Source organism: Eublepharis macularius, chromosome 17, assembly GCF_028583425.1.
Source record: "Eublepharis macularius isolate TG4126 chromosome 17, MPM_Emac_v1.0, whole genome shotgun sequence".
In the NCBI taxonomy this organism is placed as follows: Eukaryota; Metazoa; Chordata; class Lepidosauria; order Squamata; family Eublepharidae; genus Eublepharis; species Eublepharis macularius.
In genome coordinates, this window is record NC_072806.1 from 32,823,858 (window position 1) to 32,838,739 (window position 14,882).

Here is a 14,882-nt window from a genome sequence, read left to right on the forward strand (position 1 = left end):
TTATTCTGTAGACGTGAATGCACGCCGTGAATCCGCTGTTGGCACGGCTGTTCTGCATTCTTTGTTCACATAGACACTCACACCCGCCCCCATTGGTGAGATGCTAGCTATTCTCCCAATGTGGGGCTGCACAGAAGGACGACGACGATAAACAGGGTTTCTCACCTGTAACTGTTGATCGTCGAGTCTCTTCTGTGCAGACACACATTCCCTCCCGCCTGCCCCGCTGTGAGTGCTTGGTTTACTCCATTGTTTCTCCGGCGGCTCAGGTGAACTGAGGGAATGCCGGGGACGTTCGGGTACTTGTACTTCAAAATTGGCGGGAACACCGGCGCGCATGCGCGGTGGGCCCGAACGTCCCCGTCACATTTCTAGAAGCTAAAAGAATCTTCTCCGCGGCTGGCCTGCGCCTGCGCAGTCCCAATGTGTGTCTGCACAGAAGAGACTCGACGATCAACAGTTACAGGTGAGAAACCCTGTTTTTTCCCATTATTCTAGAAGTTGGGATCCTTCTATGGAACAGGCAGTAAATTCAAGGCAAGCAGAAAGATGTACGATTTCACACAACGAGTAGTAGATGTGGGGAATGCCATGCTGTGAGATGAAATGTAATGGCTGTGGTGTTAGATGTGCTTAAAGGGCATTGGAGAATTAGTCTGTTGGCTATTAGCCTTTATAGCTGATGTGGCCTCCAGGCTCAGAGGCAGGACGCCTGATTATTGTATGCTGGGAAGCTGTCAGCAGGTGAGGGCTGTTGCAGCCAGCGCTTCTTTGGGCTTCCCTATGGCATCTGAATGGCCACTCTTGGAAGCAGGGTGCGGGACTAGATGAACGGTGGCTGTGACTGAGCCTGGCACCTCTTATATTCTTCTTAGGAATGTCCTTTTTAAGTGTACAGTTGTATTAGGAGAGTGGTCTTCTTATTTAGCTGTACATTATTAGCTGCTTTGGGAGTACTTGAGTTGAAAAGAGGGTTAGAAATGAAATCACTAAATATCCAGTGTATTTGTTTGGTGGTGTTTGGCTCTCAGAAGCTTCCTGCGCTGTTGGAATAACCTGTTTGTGTCCTTCTGCCCTCCCCTCCCTCTTTTTGTTGGCTTTTAGGTCACGTTAAACTCACTGATTTTGGACTGTGTAAAGAGTCCATTCATGATGGAACCGTCACACATACATTCTGTGGAACAATAGAATACATGTGAGCCCGCATGATGAAACAGAAAAGTATTACTCTGGTCTGGGGGTAATGGCTAAACTTTACCTTTTTGAAACTTGATGGCTTGGTATTCAGAGTTTCAGCCTTGCCTGTCTTTAGGGAAAACTGCACAAATAATTACAGTTTTACACTTCGGAGAGGATCCCTGAGGCACAGGGTTTGGTAACAGTTGTCTGCCTGTATTTGATAGTGGTTGGAGAGAGACTACGTCAGAGGAGCTTCTGTGAATAAATTCACGAGCTAATTCCTAGCCTGCCTGACTGCAGCTTATCCTGACAGTCATTTGTAGCCCGTCAGTTTGCAAAAGCGTTTCTTGTGTTGTTGTGTGGAGGAGATGCTTATTCACTGCAGGGCAATCAGGCAGTATCTATTCACAAGCCCGTCTTAGTGAAAAATTTGCTCTTACTTGTTGATAGTATTGGTAGTATTTTGGTAGTATTAGATAGTTGGTAGTATTTTCTCATTGAATGAACGTACTTCGTATTGAATGAACGAATGTTAGATGTTACCAGCTGTGCCGAATGCTTCCATCCTTTCTGTGTTTGTCATTCCAGGGCCCCTGAAATTTTAATGAGGAGTGGACACAATCGTGCTGTGGACTGGTGGAGCTTGGGGGCGTTAATGTACGACATGCTGACTGGAGCAGTAGGTGCACGCTTAAAAAACTGCATGCACTTTTATTTCATGCTACTAGAGCGGGTTGTTTTAGAAACCAGCTTGCCTGTGTGGGACTCTCTGTCTTGGGGCAATGATAAAAGTTGCTGGGGATACGTGGCCACCACCAGTAACGGGCAAGACTTGGGCTGGCAGCCTGGAGGATGTAGAAGGCCCATTGAGCAGAGCCATGAAAGCCATCAAATGAACGGTGTTGATAGACCTGGGCCTGCCTTTCTCTGGAGCAGATCACTATTCCATCTAATACAGTATTGGTTCCTCTTCTCCCAAGGTCTCAAGCAGAGAAAGCTCTTCCCCAACCTCATTAACATTACCTCATTAACATAACCTCATTATATGCTAGAGATCCAACTCAGGGCTTTCTGCCCATAAACATTGAGCCACAGCTCCTCCTGTTATATAATCCTCCATTGTATCTCCTGTGATGGCCCAGATTGAATGGATTTAAGGGAGATAGAAGCACCTTGAGCACTATGATCTCGTCTTGTGGGGAAGGCCTTTAGGTTTCATGCCTAGGAGCTTGTAAAAGTCCAGCTGCATAGTGAGGAATTGCAACTCAGCTATAATTGTGAATGCAGACTCGTTTGCAGTTCTTACCCTTCCAGAGGAAACGCAGCTACACATTGTAGGCTGCTGCCAGAAATTAATGTCCTGCATCTGTCTCCTCTGTTCTTCAGTTATTAAACAAATGTTCAATGTCACCAACTCCGGAGTTTTCTGTTCTATTTTATTGGCTAGCCTAATTGTGTGGCAGAGAAATGAGTTGTCCACAGCAGCTGTATGAGCTCTGCAGCTGAAAGTCCATTTAAACACTTGTCCATGATGTGCAGCTGTAGCAGTAGGTCCATGTGTCCCAAAGCCTAGGAACTGAACTAAAAATGCCTCCTCCTGCTTCCAAGGTTGTACGTTATATAAATAACTAGAAAATGCACTTATAAGGCTGTGATGTCTCTGTGTGCGCATTAAAATGTTGAGCTGTATTGATGTAATAATTGGATTTTTTTATTATGCAAGTTTTCTTACAACTTTCTCCCCCCTCCCCCTGCATTCCACTGGTTTTCTCTAGCCCCCGTTCACTGGGGAGAACCGAAAGAAAACAATTGACAAAATTCTCAAGTGTAAACTCAACTTGCCTCCCTACCTCACACAAGAAGCCAGAGATCTGCTTAAAAAGGTAACCACCCTTGAATTGGTTGCTTTTCATTAATTCTGATACATGGGCCATTTCCCGTGTATCAGAAAATGGAATCATAACTGCCTGCCTCCGTTTTGGAAACGGTGATGTCAGCAATTGCGCAAAAGAGCTGCCAGCGTTCTGAGTGGGGCACTATTTTTAAGATGTGGGGAAACGGCCATGGTACCATTTCCAGAGGTCTCATGCTCTAATTTGCACAAAATAAGAAATCTCTTGGAACTGTGTAAGGGTTTTTTTTACTAGTTTTATTAGAACAGAAATACAGTTGTTTGTGCCTGGATGCTTATTTTGAATTGGACCAGGGGCCCCAAGTGAGCTGTGTGATGCTTCCTTATGTCCTTCAAAAAATGTAGCGGACCGCAATGCCTCCAGTAGTTTTAGTTGGTTAATGCTGAGAGCCACCAGTGGAAACTGGCCTTATGGGGAGCTAATTCTGAGAAGGAAGACTATAGCATGTGGACCTGATCCGAAACATTTAGCTCCTTCGTACAAGTTTTTTTTTAATGAGAATTAGGATAACCTTGATTGAAGCTTAAAAAGCTAGACAAAAATATAACTACCAACACAGCATCCCCTCCTCTGACTCTGCTTATGTCTTTATCTGTCTTGTTCTTTTGCTTCTAAAATGCCAAATGAATATCATAGTAATTGGTCTAAGCATAGTTGATGGGAAACTTAGCTGCACTGTAACATCAGTTCTAGACTTCTTACACGTTTGTGAAAATAAAATGCTTTTTTAAAAAACCCACACCCAAATGCCAGAGTTAAAGCACATGACTAGGAGGAGAATGTCCCTGGCACAGTCTGGCAAATCTTCTTGGTCAGGCTGGGAATATTTTGGCCAGACACCCTAGAAAACAGTTGCCAATCAGAGTAGATGGCATTGGCCTAGAGGAACCCGTAGTCTGTCTCCTCCTTTTACCTTCCTGTCTTTAACTCCTCTGGACTGTCTTTTCTCTCTTCTAAGCTGCTAAAGAGAAATGCTGCCTCACGCCTAGGAGCTGGTCCTGGAGATGCTGGAGAAGTTCAGGTATACTTTGCTTTCTAATAGCGTTAGAACTGGATGTGAGCATTTTTCAGAATCTGCCTAAGTTGGCTGACAACATAAAATAAAAACAATTAAAATACAGGTTTTTTAAAAAAAATAACAAAATAGTTCAGTAAACTAAGCAAACTAAAATGGCAGCAATAAAACCAAACATCGATATTTTTAAAACAGCAACCAGTAAAGTCAGCATAAGAGCAGGTAGGAAGAAGACAGGGAAATGAGGCAAGATTCCATTAAAAGCCCAGGTGAGCCAAACGATTTTGATCTGGCAGCTTAAAAGTCAGTAATGCAGGTGCCAAGCAAGCGTCAAGCAGGAGAGCATTCCACAAGTGGCACCCTGGGAAGGTCCCATCTGTGGTTGCACCCACCTCACTTCTGGGGTGAGGGGCAACCAGGAGCAGCTCCTTACTTGGCATGCTGCAGGGAATGAGAGGAGATGGTCCTTCAGGCACCCTGGTCTGGAACTGCTTAAGGCCTCAAAGGTAACCACCAGCATTTTGAATTGTAGCTGATAGGCAGCAGTGCAGCTCTTTTAGCAAAGGGATGAGATGGTCCCCCTTATCCAGGCCTCAACAGCAAGCTGGCCACCACGTTTTGAACTAATTGAAGAGCCTGGGCAGTCATCAGCGGGTGCCCCAAGTGAACCCATTACAGTAATCTAAACTGGATGTGATCAGAGCATGGCCAAATTGTGCCTTTCAAGGAATAGCCTTAGGTGGTGTATCAGCTGAAGCAGATAAAAGGTGCCATAGGGGAGAGCAACAAGTACAAACTTGCTTTTTCAGTGTGGGTAGGGACGATGGCAGTTCTGTCCAGGACATGCTGTGACTCTTCGTTCCTTTAGCAGCTTGACCATTGGCCAGAATCCCTAACTGTGTCTGTATGGAGAGCTGCCTGGCCCTCTCACAGAGCTGTTTTTCAGGGTAGGGAAACAGGATGATGGCAGTGTAAACCTGCTTGTAGCTTGCCCACACACCCCTCCCCAAGTGTTAAGCACATTTAATTAGAATCAAGTCCTGTAGATTTCATCAGTCTTGCTCCCAGTTAAAGCGTGCCAGAATCACAGCCTTAAACAGAATTAAAAATTACATCTTGCATTTTCTTTTTTTATTTCTTCAGTTGCTTTATATTCTAAACCCTCTTCACTCAGCTCAGTAAATATAACTTGACACGTTTCAGCTGTAAGAGAGTTGTTTACCTGGTCTGGGGTCTTGACTGTTCCGATAATGTTTCTTAGGCTCATCCTTTCTTCAGACACATTAACTGGGAAGAGCTGCTGGCTCGGAAGGTGGAGCCCCCATTTAAGCCCTTATTGGTATGTACCACTCCCCCTTCATTCCAGTTTCAGATCACAGACTTGCCATATAATTTTAACAGTTGTGTAACAGTGTCTTGCCTGGATCAAGTGTGGGCAGATTTTTTGTCACATCCTGTGGTTTTTGTGTCAGCTCAGATGCCATTATTTTTAAATGTAATTTTGTGCATGTTTACTTTTATTTTTATCCGGGAGCACTGGGCAATATGCAATATCCCTGTTTTATCCTTACCACGGCCCTGTGAGGATGGCTAAGTTGAGAGAGAGTGTGTGTCATTGGCCCAGGGTTACCCAGTGAACTTCATGCCAGAGTGGAGATTTGAACCTGGGTTTCCCTGGTTGTAGTCTGGGACTCTCACTACTGCATCAGACTGGTTGAGTGTTCCATTCCTGAAAAAAGCACAGGTGCTGCTCAGCTGTCTCTATGCAAGCTTGCCTCTCTTGGATACAGAGAAAAAGGAAATTCATCATAAAAGTGCAAAGCAGGCCACTTACAAGTTTTCTGTGATATTAGAGCAGTTTTGCTGACGGCTGGGGAGCTCAGCTATGAGTCGGCCTGTAAATAAGAGTGGAGGATTTGGAGTGTTTTCTACGAGTTTGAACTGCCCTGCACAGGGTCTTACTCTGCTTTATTTCTCAGTTTGAGGGCAGTATTGGGTGATGTTATCAAGTATTCTGACTTGATGGGGAAACATACTTTTGAAAGTCTCTCTCTCTCTTGTGTCCATAGGGTACTAATTTAACTAGGTTCCTTTTGTTTTGACCTGATTCCCCCCCTCCCTGGCCTTTATTTCTCGGTGCAGTTGGGCATCGTGAGCTTTCCCTGATGGCAGCAGGACTCTAGCACTGCTCTAAAGGGATTCCCACTGCTGAACATCTCTCTGTCTGGGTGTCCTCACTGCCCTGCTATCAGAGCTGTTCTGTGTTGATCATCTGTAGTGTATAAAAACTTTTAATCCGTTTTTGTCTTTGCAAAGCAATCCGAAGAGGACGTGAGCCAGTTTGACGCAAAGTTCACCCGTCAGACTCCCGTCGACAGCCCTGATGACTCGACTCTCAGTGAAAGTGCCAACCAGGTCTTCCTGGTAAGTGAGCCATGGACACTAGTCCTGGTATGCCGCGAGTTGGCAGGATCCGCAGCTGCAGTACCTGCAGAATAGCCCTGTTAGGTACAAGCTTGTGAATTACCCTGTGTGTGTGAGAGAGAGACTGTTTCCTAAAACTTGTTTTTTTCCTGGAGGCCATGTGAAATAAGCAGACCATTAATCAAGTAAGTTTCTAGAAGCTCCAACTCTCTGTGCTTTAAATCTCCCTAATTTTAGTTAGGTTGCTGCCTAGGCATTACATAACTGATCAGCAACTAGTTTTCTAGGAAGGCCACTTGGAGAGAAGTGGAGAGGCAGCCCTCCCAGAAGAATAAGCTGCCCAAACCTCATAGCTGTAGTAATCAGCTGTGCCTACGGTCTGGTCTGTGTGTGCATATATTTGTATAACTATGTACGGGGCTGCCTTCTATCGAATGAAGCCATTGATCCAGCCAGCATCTCGGACAGAGACAAATTTTTCCCAAGTACCTTTTGCCTGAAATCTACTAACTTGAGGTGATCAGGATTGAAGGTGGGGATTTTCCACCTGCAAAGGTATGCCGTCAGTCTGTTGTGCTAGGATTGCTGGCAGTCTACGGAAAAACAAAGGTTATAATATTGATGGGGGGGGGGGGCGTTGCTTTTAGTTCAGCCAAATAAGAAGTTAAGGGGTTCCAATGGCTTGGATCCATCCAGCTTTTTCACTCAGTCTTGCCCAGTTTCCTTCCCTGCTATATAGCACCGATTCCACATGGGTTTGTACGCACAGTTCCCGTTATTCTCGGCAGAGCAGTGCTGGGTGGTCAAAGGTGATCCCTCCTTTTTTCACGAGCAGAGAAAATGGAGCTGGATCCAGCCTAGTGTCTTCTGGTGGGTTTTTCTTAAGGCCCATATCTCAGCAGTAGAGGAAGTGTTCTGTATTGCAGCAGGTTGCAGGTTCAGTCTGTGGCATCTCCTGCCGTAAAGGCCCTTCTGCCCATGTCCTTGGTGAGCTGCTACCAGTTATAGACAGACTTCAGTTCACCTAACCATACTAACTAGGTATTAGGCAGTTGGGCGTGCATTTGCTCCTCTTGGTAACGAGGGATGGATTTGTCCCTTTCTCTGTGTGTAGTTTGATATGGGGGGGGCTGGGGGCAATGAGAGTTGGTTCTTCATTTCAGGTTCTTTCTGGTGGGCGTTCCAACAGTTTTCCTTTTTTTCTAGGGTTTTACGTACGTGGCTCCATCCGTACTTGAAAGCGTAAAAGAAAAGTTTTCCTTTGAACCAAAAATCCGATCACCTCGCAGATTTATTGGCAGCCCACGGACACCGATCAGGTATTCCCCCCCCCCCCACCCATGCACCCTGATGTTCTGCTGTTCATTTCTGGTAGATGCTCCTTGCCTTTGCAAAACATAAGTTGTCCAAAAGAAATTAGTGTTTTTATGCCACCATTACTTAGAATGTCTCAATGCTTTCTTCTTGGGATTGTCATATATGCCTGTCTGCATATCTGCCATGAATGTATTCTGTGTTAGGTACTAGTCCTCTGAGGGCATGAGAAGTTTCTTATTGATGTGAAGACAGTAGGTTATCTCACAAGTATTTACTTTCTCTTTCCTGGTGCGAAGGCACCAGAATGAAGAGCAAGTGTCCTTGAAGGCTGGCTGCGGCCAGCTCAAAATGTATCTTTCTTGGGAACTGAGATGATTTCATTCTTTATTCTGTCTAGCCTAAACCTAGCTTCCACCCCCCTGGCTCTTTCGCGCCCCAAACCTTTAACGGTCCTTATGCTGATAGTGGGAACTTTCCCTATAACTAACATCACCAGCCCCATTTACGTCACTTCTGCCAATTCAGCTGTCTGAGCACCTTGAACTTGATGGATCTCTAATAAAGTTACTTCAACCAATACACCTGCGTGTTTGCTGTGGAGAACTTGTGGGTTCTACCTGCCAAGGACCAACACGGATTCTGTTGACTTTCCAACACAAGAGTACCTGCCAAAGAGAATAGGAATATTGAGCTTTCCTTGCCCTCAGCATTAGTCATTCAGAGTTTCACAGAATGAATTTTTTCAAATCATAACCTTGTAAATCCTACTTGCTGCTCCAGAGCCCCAAGATCAGTCTGCCTTCTGGTCAATTAATGTTGTCCAATGCCTGCCATTTTCATCTGCCTTGGCAGTTAGGTTATAAGGATGACAGACTCCTTATCTAATGATGAGGCAGATTTTGAAGACTCCTTTATTTGTGTCTCCCCGCCCCCTTTCCACAATGGAGGGGTGCAGTCTGTTTAGCTCCCTCATTCTGCTCCGTGTGTAAGCAACTCTTAAGAATACACGTCAGCCTTTGGACAGTCTAAAGTTCTGTGTAAATTGTATGTGGAATTATTTTCAGGAATGAACTCATGCAGTATCATAATTTCCCCAGTGAGATAGGTTCCAGTTTTAAAAAAAATGGGGAACCAAGGCTAGGAATGACTTGATGATTAAATAAGGGTTTGACCCCAGTTCTCGTTGTTTGTGTTTGAGGTCGTCTGTTAACAGCTTTTGGTTATAGCTAGCTCTAAAAAAGACAAACAGGAGTCACATTTGATACTTCTGTTTAGCGTTTGAAAGCAAGGCAGCTTAGCATGTTACGTAAAACTCCATAACAGAAATTTCTTTTCTTTGAAGCCCTGTAAAATTCTCTCCCGGTGACTTCTGGGGACGAGGTACTTCCACCAGCGTGGCAAACCCTCAGACACCTGCGGAATATCCAATGGAGACAGGTGGGATTGAACAAATGGACGTGACAGTATGTGGAGAGGCTTCAGCTCCGCTTCCGATCCGGCAAACCAACACCGGGCCATATAAAAAACAAGCCTTCCCCATGCTTTCCAAACGACCAGAGCACTTGCGCATGAATCTATGACAAAACCAATGGCAAATCATTTCCAAACTTGCTTGGGCAGTGGAAGATGAGATGACAGACCTTCACCGGCAGACCCCTCCCATCAGGGTGAAACAGGAGGGCTCTTGTGGCTTCTTTCTCGGAGTAGCAGTGTCGAAGCCAGTCATGGCACAGAGTTGACTGGGAAAGAGAAGCAAAACCCCATGGATCTTCTTCTTTTCTTTTTTCCTTCTCTGAATCAGTGGTGCATAAAAAGAGAGGACCTTGAGCAAAATGGTATTGTAAAGCTGTAGGTGCAGCAGTTCAGAGATCTGCAGTCTTTCAAGGGTGATAGCTTGCAGCTGACAGTGTTGAGGGTAGGACGTTGCTGTGGCATCGTCCTGTCAAAGGGGTAGCCCAGTTATTATGGGCAAGCACACACAACGCCGCCTCTGGTACTTGCCTCTGAGGATTGATTTGCATGTGGGCTTCCTGCAGTGGTGTGGAATTGAAGATCCAGGATAAATTCAACCATTGGTATTCCACGTGCAAAAAACAATCTAAATGAATCTTTTTATATAAAAGTATATTTTTCAAATAGATTTTTTTTCCTTTTTTCACATTGGCTCATTATGGAAAATATCCCAACCTTGGAAAACGCAGAATTATTGGTTCGATGCACAAAACAGACTTAAATTTGTTTTGCTACTGTAACAATGAAGTGGCTTTTTTTTTAAAAAAAAGCACTGTTAATTATGTTGTTGGGATTTGGGGGGGGGAGTTAACTTGCCTACCCCTTGCTACAAGAAACGGGATCAGGTCATTGTCTATGCTAAAACCTAAGCTGACGTGGAAGCCATGCGCTCCAGTCTAATACCTCTGGTGTTCATGTGGTATTCCTTATAAGCAGGAGTCCCCCTCTGCTGACACAGAGCTCTGTGCATACATCAAGAGTCCCTTGGAGCTTTTGATTGCTGTGAGCTTTTATCGTACCGTCATGAAATTCATCATCCTAAGCAGAAACTTCGCTGGTAAAACCTCTCAACGTTATGCTGGTTAATAATTTTCTCAAGATTCCAGAACATACTTAGATTTATTAAGCCATTGGGGGAAAAGATGTAAACACATTGGAAAGGGGGAGGAGCATGAACATCACAGTGTATCGATTTAGTAAGAAACAATTATGGTAGTCTCATAAGTAAGTGGCAACGCTTGGAGAGATGGTTTATTTACCACGTCTCTGCTCCATTGTGCATCTCCATGATAAATTAACAATAACTGTTTTTCTGCGGTGGGGCTATCCATCTGCTGATTGTATTTGAAAACTAAACAAGTATTAAGATGGCCTTCAATGAATGTCTTCCAGAGAACTTTTTGCAACTTTAATTTTAGGAAACAGTCAAAAGATTTACTATTTATGTTTCTGCGATTGTTGTTGGAAAACAAAAAACAATGTGTACACGTGACTTTACAGGTACAAAGAATTAAATAAAGGTATCTTTACCTTATCTTAAAATACTTCCTGCCTTAAAGAATTTCCGTGGATGTAGCTGGTGAAAGGAGTTAAGAGTCTTCAGAGCTTTATGCTAGGGCAGCGTGAGTGTGGGGGGGCCTTTGAGTAATTGTGCAGCTGCATAAACTCCCTGGTGCTGCTTCGTCCTCCTTGCTAGGTTCTTCTGTCTGTGCACGTTCTACTATTGTAGGGATAATTTGTTTTTCTTCCTCCTGAGCCATAGGATCCAAGCCATAACTCTTCTTAAAAACAAAAATGGTCGTTAGAGGCTTCATGCCACAAAGTAGCATGCAGTGAAATACTACAGATGCGAAACTTTGTTGTATCACCTAGGAACATGTTATTTTTGTTCTTCCATGCAGTGAAATCTTAAGTTGGCGTTTTGGTAAAAGCGGTTGCGGCAAAATCCCATCGAGAGCAACCGCCAAGGGGCTGAATTGCGACAAATCCCCGTGGTTTCAGTGGGCTTTATCTCCAAATAAAGCGGCCTTTGCAGTGTAGGGACTGCTTTCCCTCATGGCACAGAAGTCACGCCACCCCAGTAATGCTCGTATGTCTGAATCATATGGGAGAGGGGAATTGTATTGGCGTTGTGCTCACTAGAGCGGCTCCTCCACGACCTTGAGAGGCTACTGCTGCTGGCAGAAGTGGAATGATCAGATTTTGACATAACGGGAGATACTGGAATTGTGAGCGATCTTGCAGTGGGGCAATCCCAAATCTCTCAGGAAGGCTTACATTGATCCTGAGGCCTGATTCAGACAGGTAGTAGCAGTTTTTTCATGGTGTGTGTGTGAGAGAGCTCCTTGTCGGGTCTATATGCGCACTAGCCTAATGGCTGCAACTCCTCCTCCTCTCTGAGGAAGAATCACCTGAATTGCAGGAGCATTTGCATCCCGTACGACATTCTCGGGGAAGGGGTACACAGATTTCCTGCCCGCATCTCGCCCACACCTGGGTCATGGCTGGATAGTGTGTGGTTGAATGTGTCTCTCTCGCTAGTGTTTTGGGGCTTGCTGGCTTTTCAATCTCAGTTCCTCAAAGCAGGGTAGCCTGAAAGGTGCTTTGACTCTAGCCGTCAGAAGACATGGCACAGATATTTTCCCCTCTTCGGCATTTTAATACACTCGGAAGTGGCAGTTGCCTTCAGCTTAACCCTCATAGAAGCAGTGTAGTCGTGACGGCTGGTGCTTCCATAACGGTGAGATCCCTGAATCTGATAAGGCCCTCTGCTGCCGAAGACTCCGCGAGTTTGTGGTTGTGGAGAAACGGTACTTATTCTGTCCTGGCTGAGTAGAATTTTTCCAGAGGGACTGGCTGTATATAATATAGCTGGCAGAAAATGTGGCCATGTGTGGTAGTTTGAATTCACTGCTGTATCCAGTTTGACCGTTTCAATATATGTTAGTTTCATGTTATAGTTTCATCCTCTTAGCTGTGAATCCTTTTTTGAAAATGCAACTCGGGATGGCAAGCACACACTATGCAATATGGGTTATCCTGTATTTATTTGTATAAAAGAAAAATATTCAAAACCATGATTTTTGTGTATATAACTATTAGTTGACAATATGTACTAGCTACCGAATTTCAAAAGGAGTGGAGTCCTCTCTTGCACAGCTATATCAGAATGCTAGCCTATGGAATACAACAGATACTGGACAACTGAAGTGCTTTCTTTGAAAAAAAAAAGTCTTAATTTTCCTGGGGGGGGGCGGGGTATAGCGATTTAAGATTTATTTTGTACAAGCTGTGCTTTTTAAATTATAATCTTGGGATTTTTGCTATAATTTGATTTTTATAGATTTTTGTACTGTAATATTAAATAAAATAACCGGGAGTAATACTTGCTAAAGCTAACCACATATTAAGTATTAAAACTTGATTAACTTGAATCCTGTTTTATATAGCCAGTTCCATAATGTTGAAAGTAGTCATAATTCTGCAGTTCACTTTGAGGAGTGAGGAAGTACATAGATCAGCTGGGCTGGGATCTTTCCCACCCTTTGACATAGACGCGGGGTAGGGTTGGGAGGTGCTCAATCACCCTCTGTAGAACAACTGATGCCGTTGATCTTACTGAACTATGTTGGGCAAATTCCTCTCTAGGCTATCTTTATGTGCCATCTGAAGGCCTGGTCCTCACATGCAAAATGAGGTGATAGAATAGATTCCAGCTTTGGATTTGGAATGGATTCCAGCTTTGAATGACCCCTCGCTGAAAGAAACGGCAGCCCAGTGCACAGTAGGGTGAATGGTTCTACCCTTGCCTGCCAGCAGTTGCGGAACTGGGAGCAGAAGAGCATTCCAAAAATATGATCCACCGCTTGTAGTCTGAAGAGGTGCAGTCCATTCTACCATCTCATTTCCCTGCATGTGTGAACCAGGCCCAACCTACTAGACTTCATTGGGGTATTACTACTTGTCACAAACTCTCCATTTTTAACAGAGTTTGTGGTGAACAAGTTCGTGTCTATAGTGTCAGGTGGGCTAAACCAGGCCAGAGGGGCTATCCCCCTCCCACCTATTCTACCTTCCACTCTCCTAACAGTCGTACGTCTTCATGAAATGGAGGTTGCAAAGATATAGTGGAGGAACAGCAGAAGCAGTGGCTGAAGATCTGTGGAGTCACCTTTGTGGGGATGAGGGGGTGGCATTTTGTAGTGGCCTGTGGGCTGGTTTCATATACTCGCCTGGCCAGGAATCCTGTTGGCACCCTGAAGCAAACTTGTGCATCTCATTATTGTGAGTTTATGGTTATATATTTGCTTTTATCTTTTGGGAGCTGTTTTGGGTATGTTTATCATGGGAAAGTGGCGTAACATGATCTCGATTCTTTCCTTCACATGTGAGGTGCTGTGGGTACTATAGACCATCAACAGGGGGTGGGTTTGGGAAGGATGGCTAGGACCATTGTTTGGGCTTACATATGAGTGGGTTCTGTTTTTCCCAGAGGTCTGTCTGATGTTCTGGCTGCGGACATCGGGGAGAGCAAACTGCTCTGAATCTGAGCCAGCTGTCATGATGACCTTGTCCTTGGTGACAATCCCAAGCATCCATTCACTCAAGGGGAACCTCCCTTTGGAAGCCCCATTGAAAAGAATGGAAGTTGGGCTTTTGTGGTGCTCATGAGTGATCATCTGTGAACTTGTATTAAAACCAGCATACGCACCTTCTTCTTTAGTGTACATTCAGGGGTAAGCAGGGAAAACACGGGTTTGGGTTTCATCTCAAGCCTATACTTTATCGTGAACAGTGCAAGTATCTTTGGAAAATAACACTTCTGCATCAGTGTCTGATCGTTTGGGGAAGGGTAAAAGGGAGGGGGCTGGAAAAGGGGGTGTGAATGCATGGGAGGTTCTCATCTGTACCTTTTTTTAAAAAGGAAGTGTTCCTTCTGCCAGACTTGAGCTGGTTTTTGTAACCATCTGTAAGAATTGCTCTACAGCTGCCTTATTGGGAATGGTATTGAGGGCAAATTGCCCTTTTCTGCATTTCATTCTGTACTATTTACTGTAATGAAATATACTTGATTTCAGAACGAATGGATGTAAATAGCAATTAAATGCAACTTTGAACAAATTTTATGGAGAGTGACTTTTTTTCCCTACCTTTATGCTTGTGCGTCCCAAGCTGACCTTCCATATGAGTCTTTGTGGGCTCGGGGGCAACTTTTGGGACCTCTTAAACGAAACCTGTATTAAAAATTACTGCTTTTTTGGTGCAACTTGTTTCCTTGGCATTAGTACACTGCTTGTTGTACTGCACTTCTAAGGAAGCTTGTTTTTAACGTGGCAGTGAAAAGAGGAAGTAGAGGGGTTGGCACCTCCACTTAAAATAGGCTGCAGGTAAAAAGGGCTGTGAAAGACCTTTGCTTGACCCCCCCTCCTCCCCTAGCAACAGCAACATCAAGTGGGAAGGGTGTAGGCAAGATGGAGCAACAACCATCTGACTTCATTTTCAGGCAGGTCTGTACAGTGCCT

General features: G+C 44.5%; 1 protein-coding gene across 2 annotated transcripts in view; it reads left to right on the forward strand.

Moving 5' to 3' along the window:
• RPS6KB1 (ribosomal protein S6 kinase B1) overlaps nt 1–14,481 on the forward strand; it is a 34,390-nt gene extending 19,909 nt beyond the window's left edge. For both annotated transcript variants that reach the window (XM_055001109.1, XM_055001110.1), the window contains exons 8-15: nt 1,105–1,195; nt 1,768–1,858; nt 2,955–3,062; nt 4,051–4,113; nt 5,369–5,446; nt 6,424–6,531; nt 7,738–7,850; nt 9,191–14,481. In XM_055001109.1, coding sequence (XP_054857084.1) covers nt 1,105–1,195; nt 1,768–1,858; nt 2,955–3,062; nt 4,051–4,113; nt 5,369–5,446; nt 6,424–6,531; nt 7,738–7,850; nt 9,191–9,428 — 890 coding nt within the window. In that variant the 3' untranslated portion in view covers nt 9,429–14,481. The remainder of the gene's footprint in view (nt 1–1,104; nt 1,196–1,767; nt 1,859–2,954; nt 3,063–4,050; nt 4,114–5,368; nt 5,447–6,423; nt 6,532–7,737; nt 7,851–9,190) is intronic.
• Nucleotides 14,482–14,882: the final 401 nt, after the last annotated feature.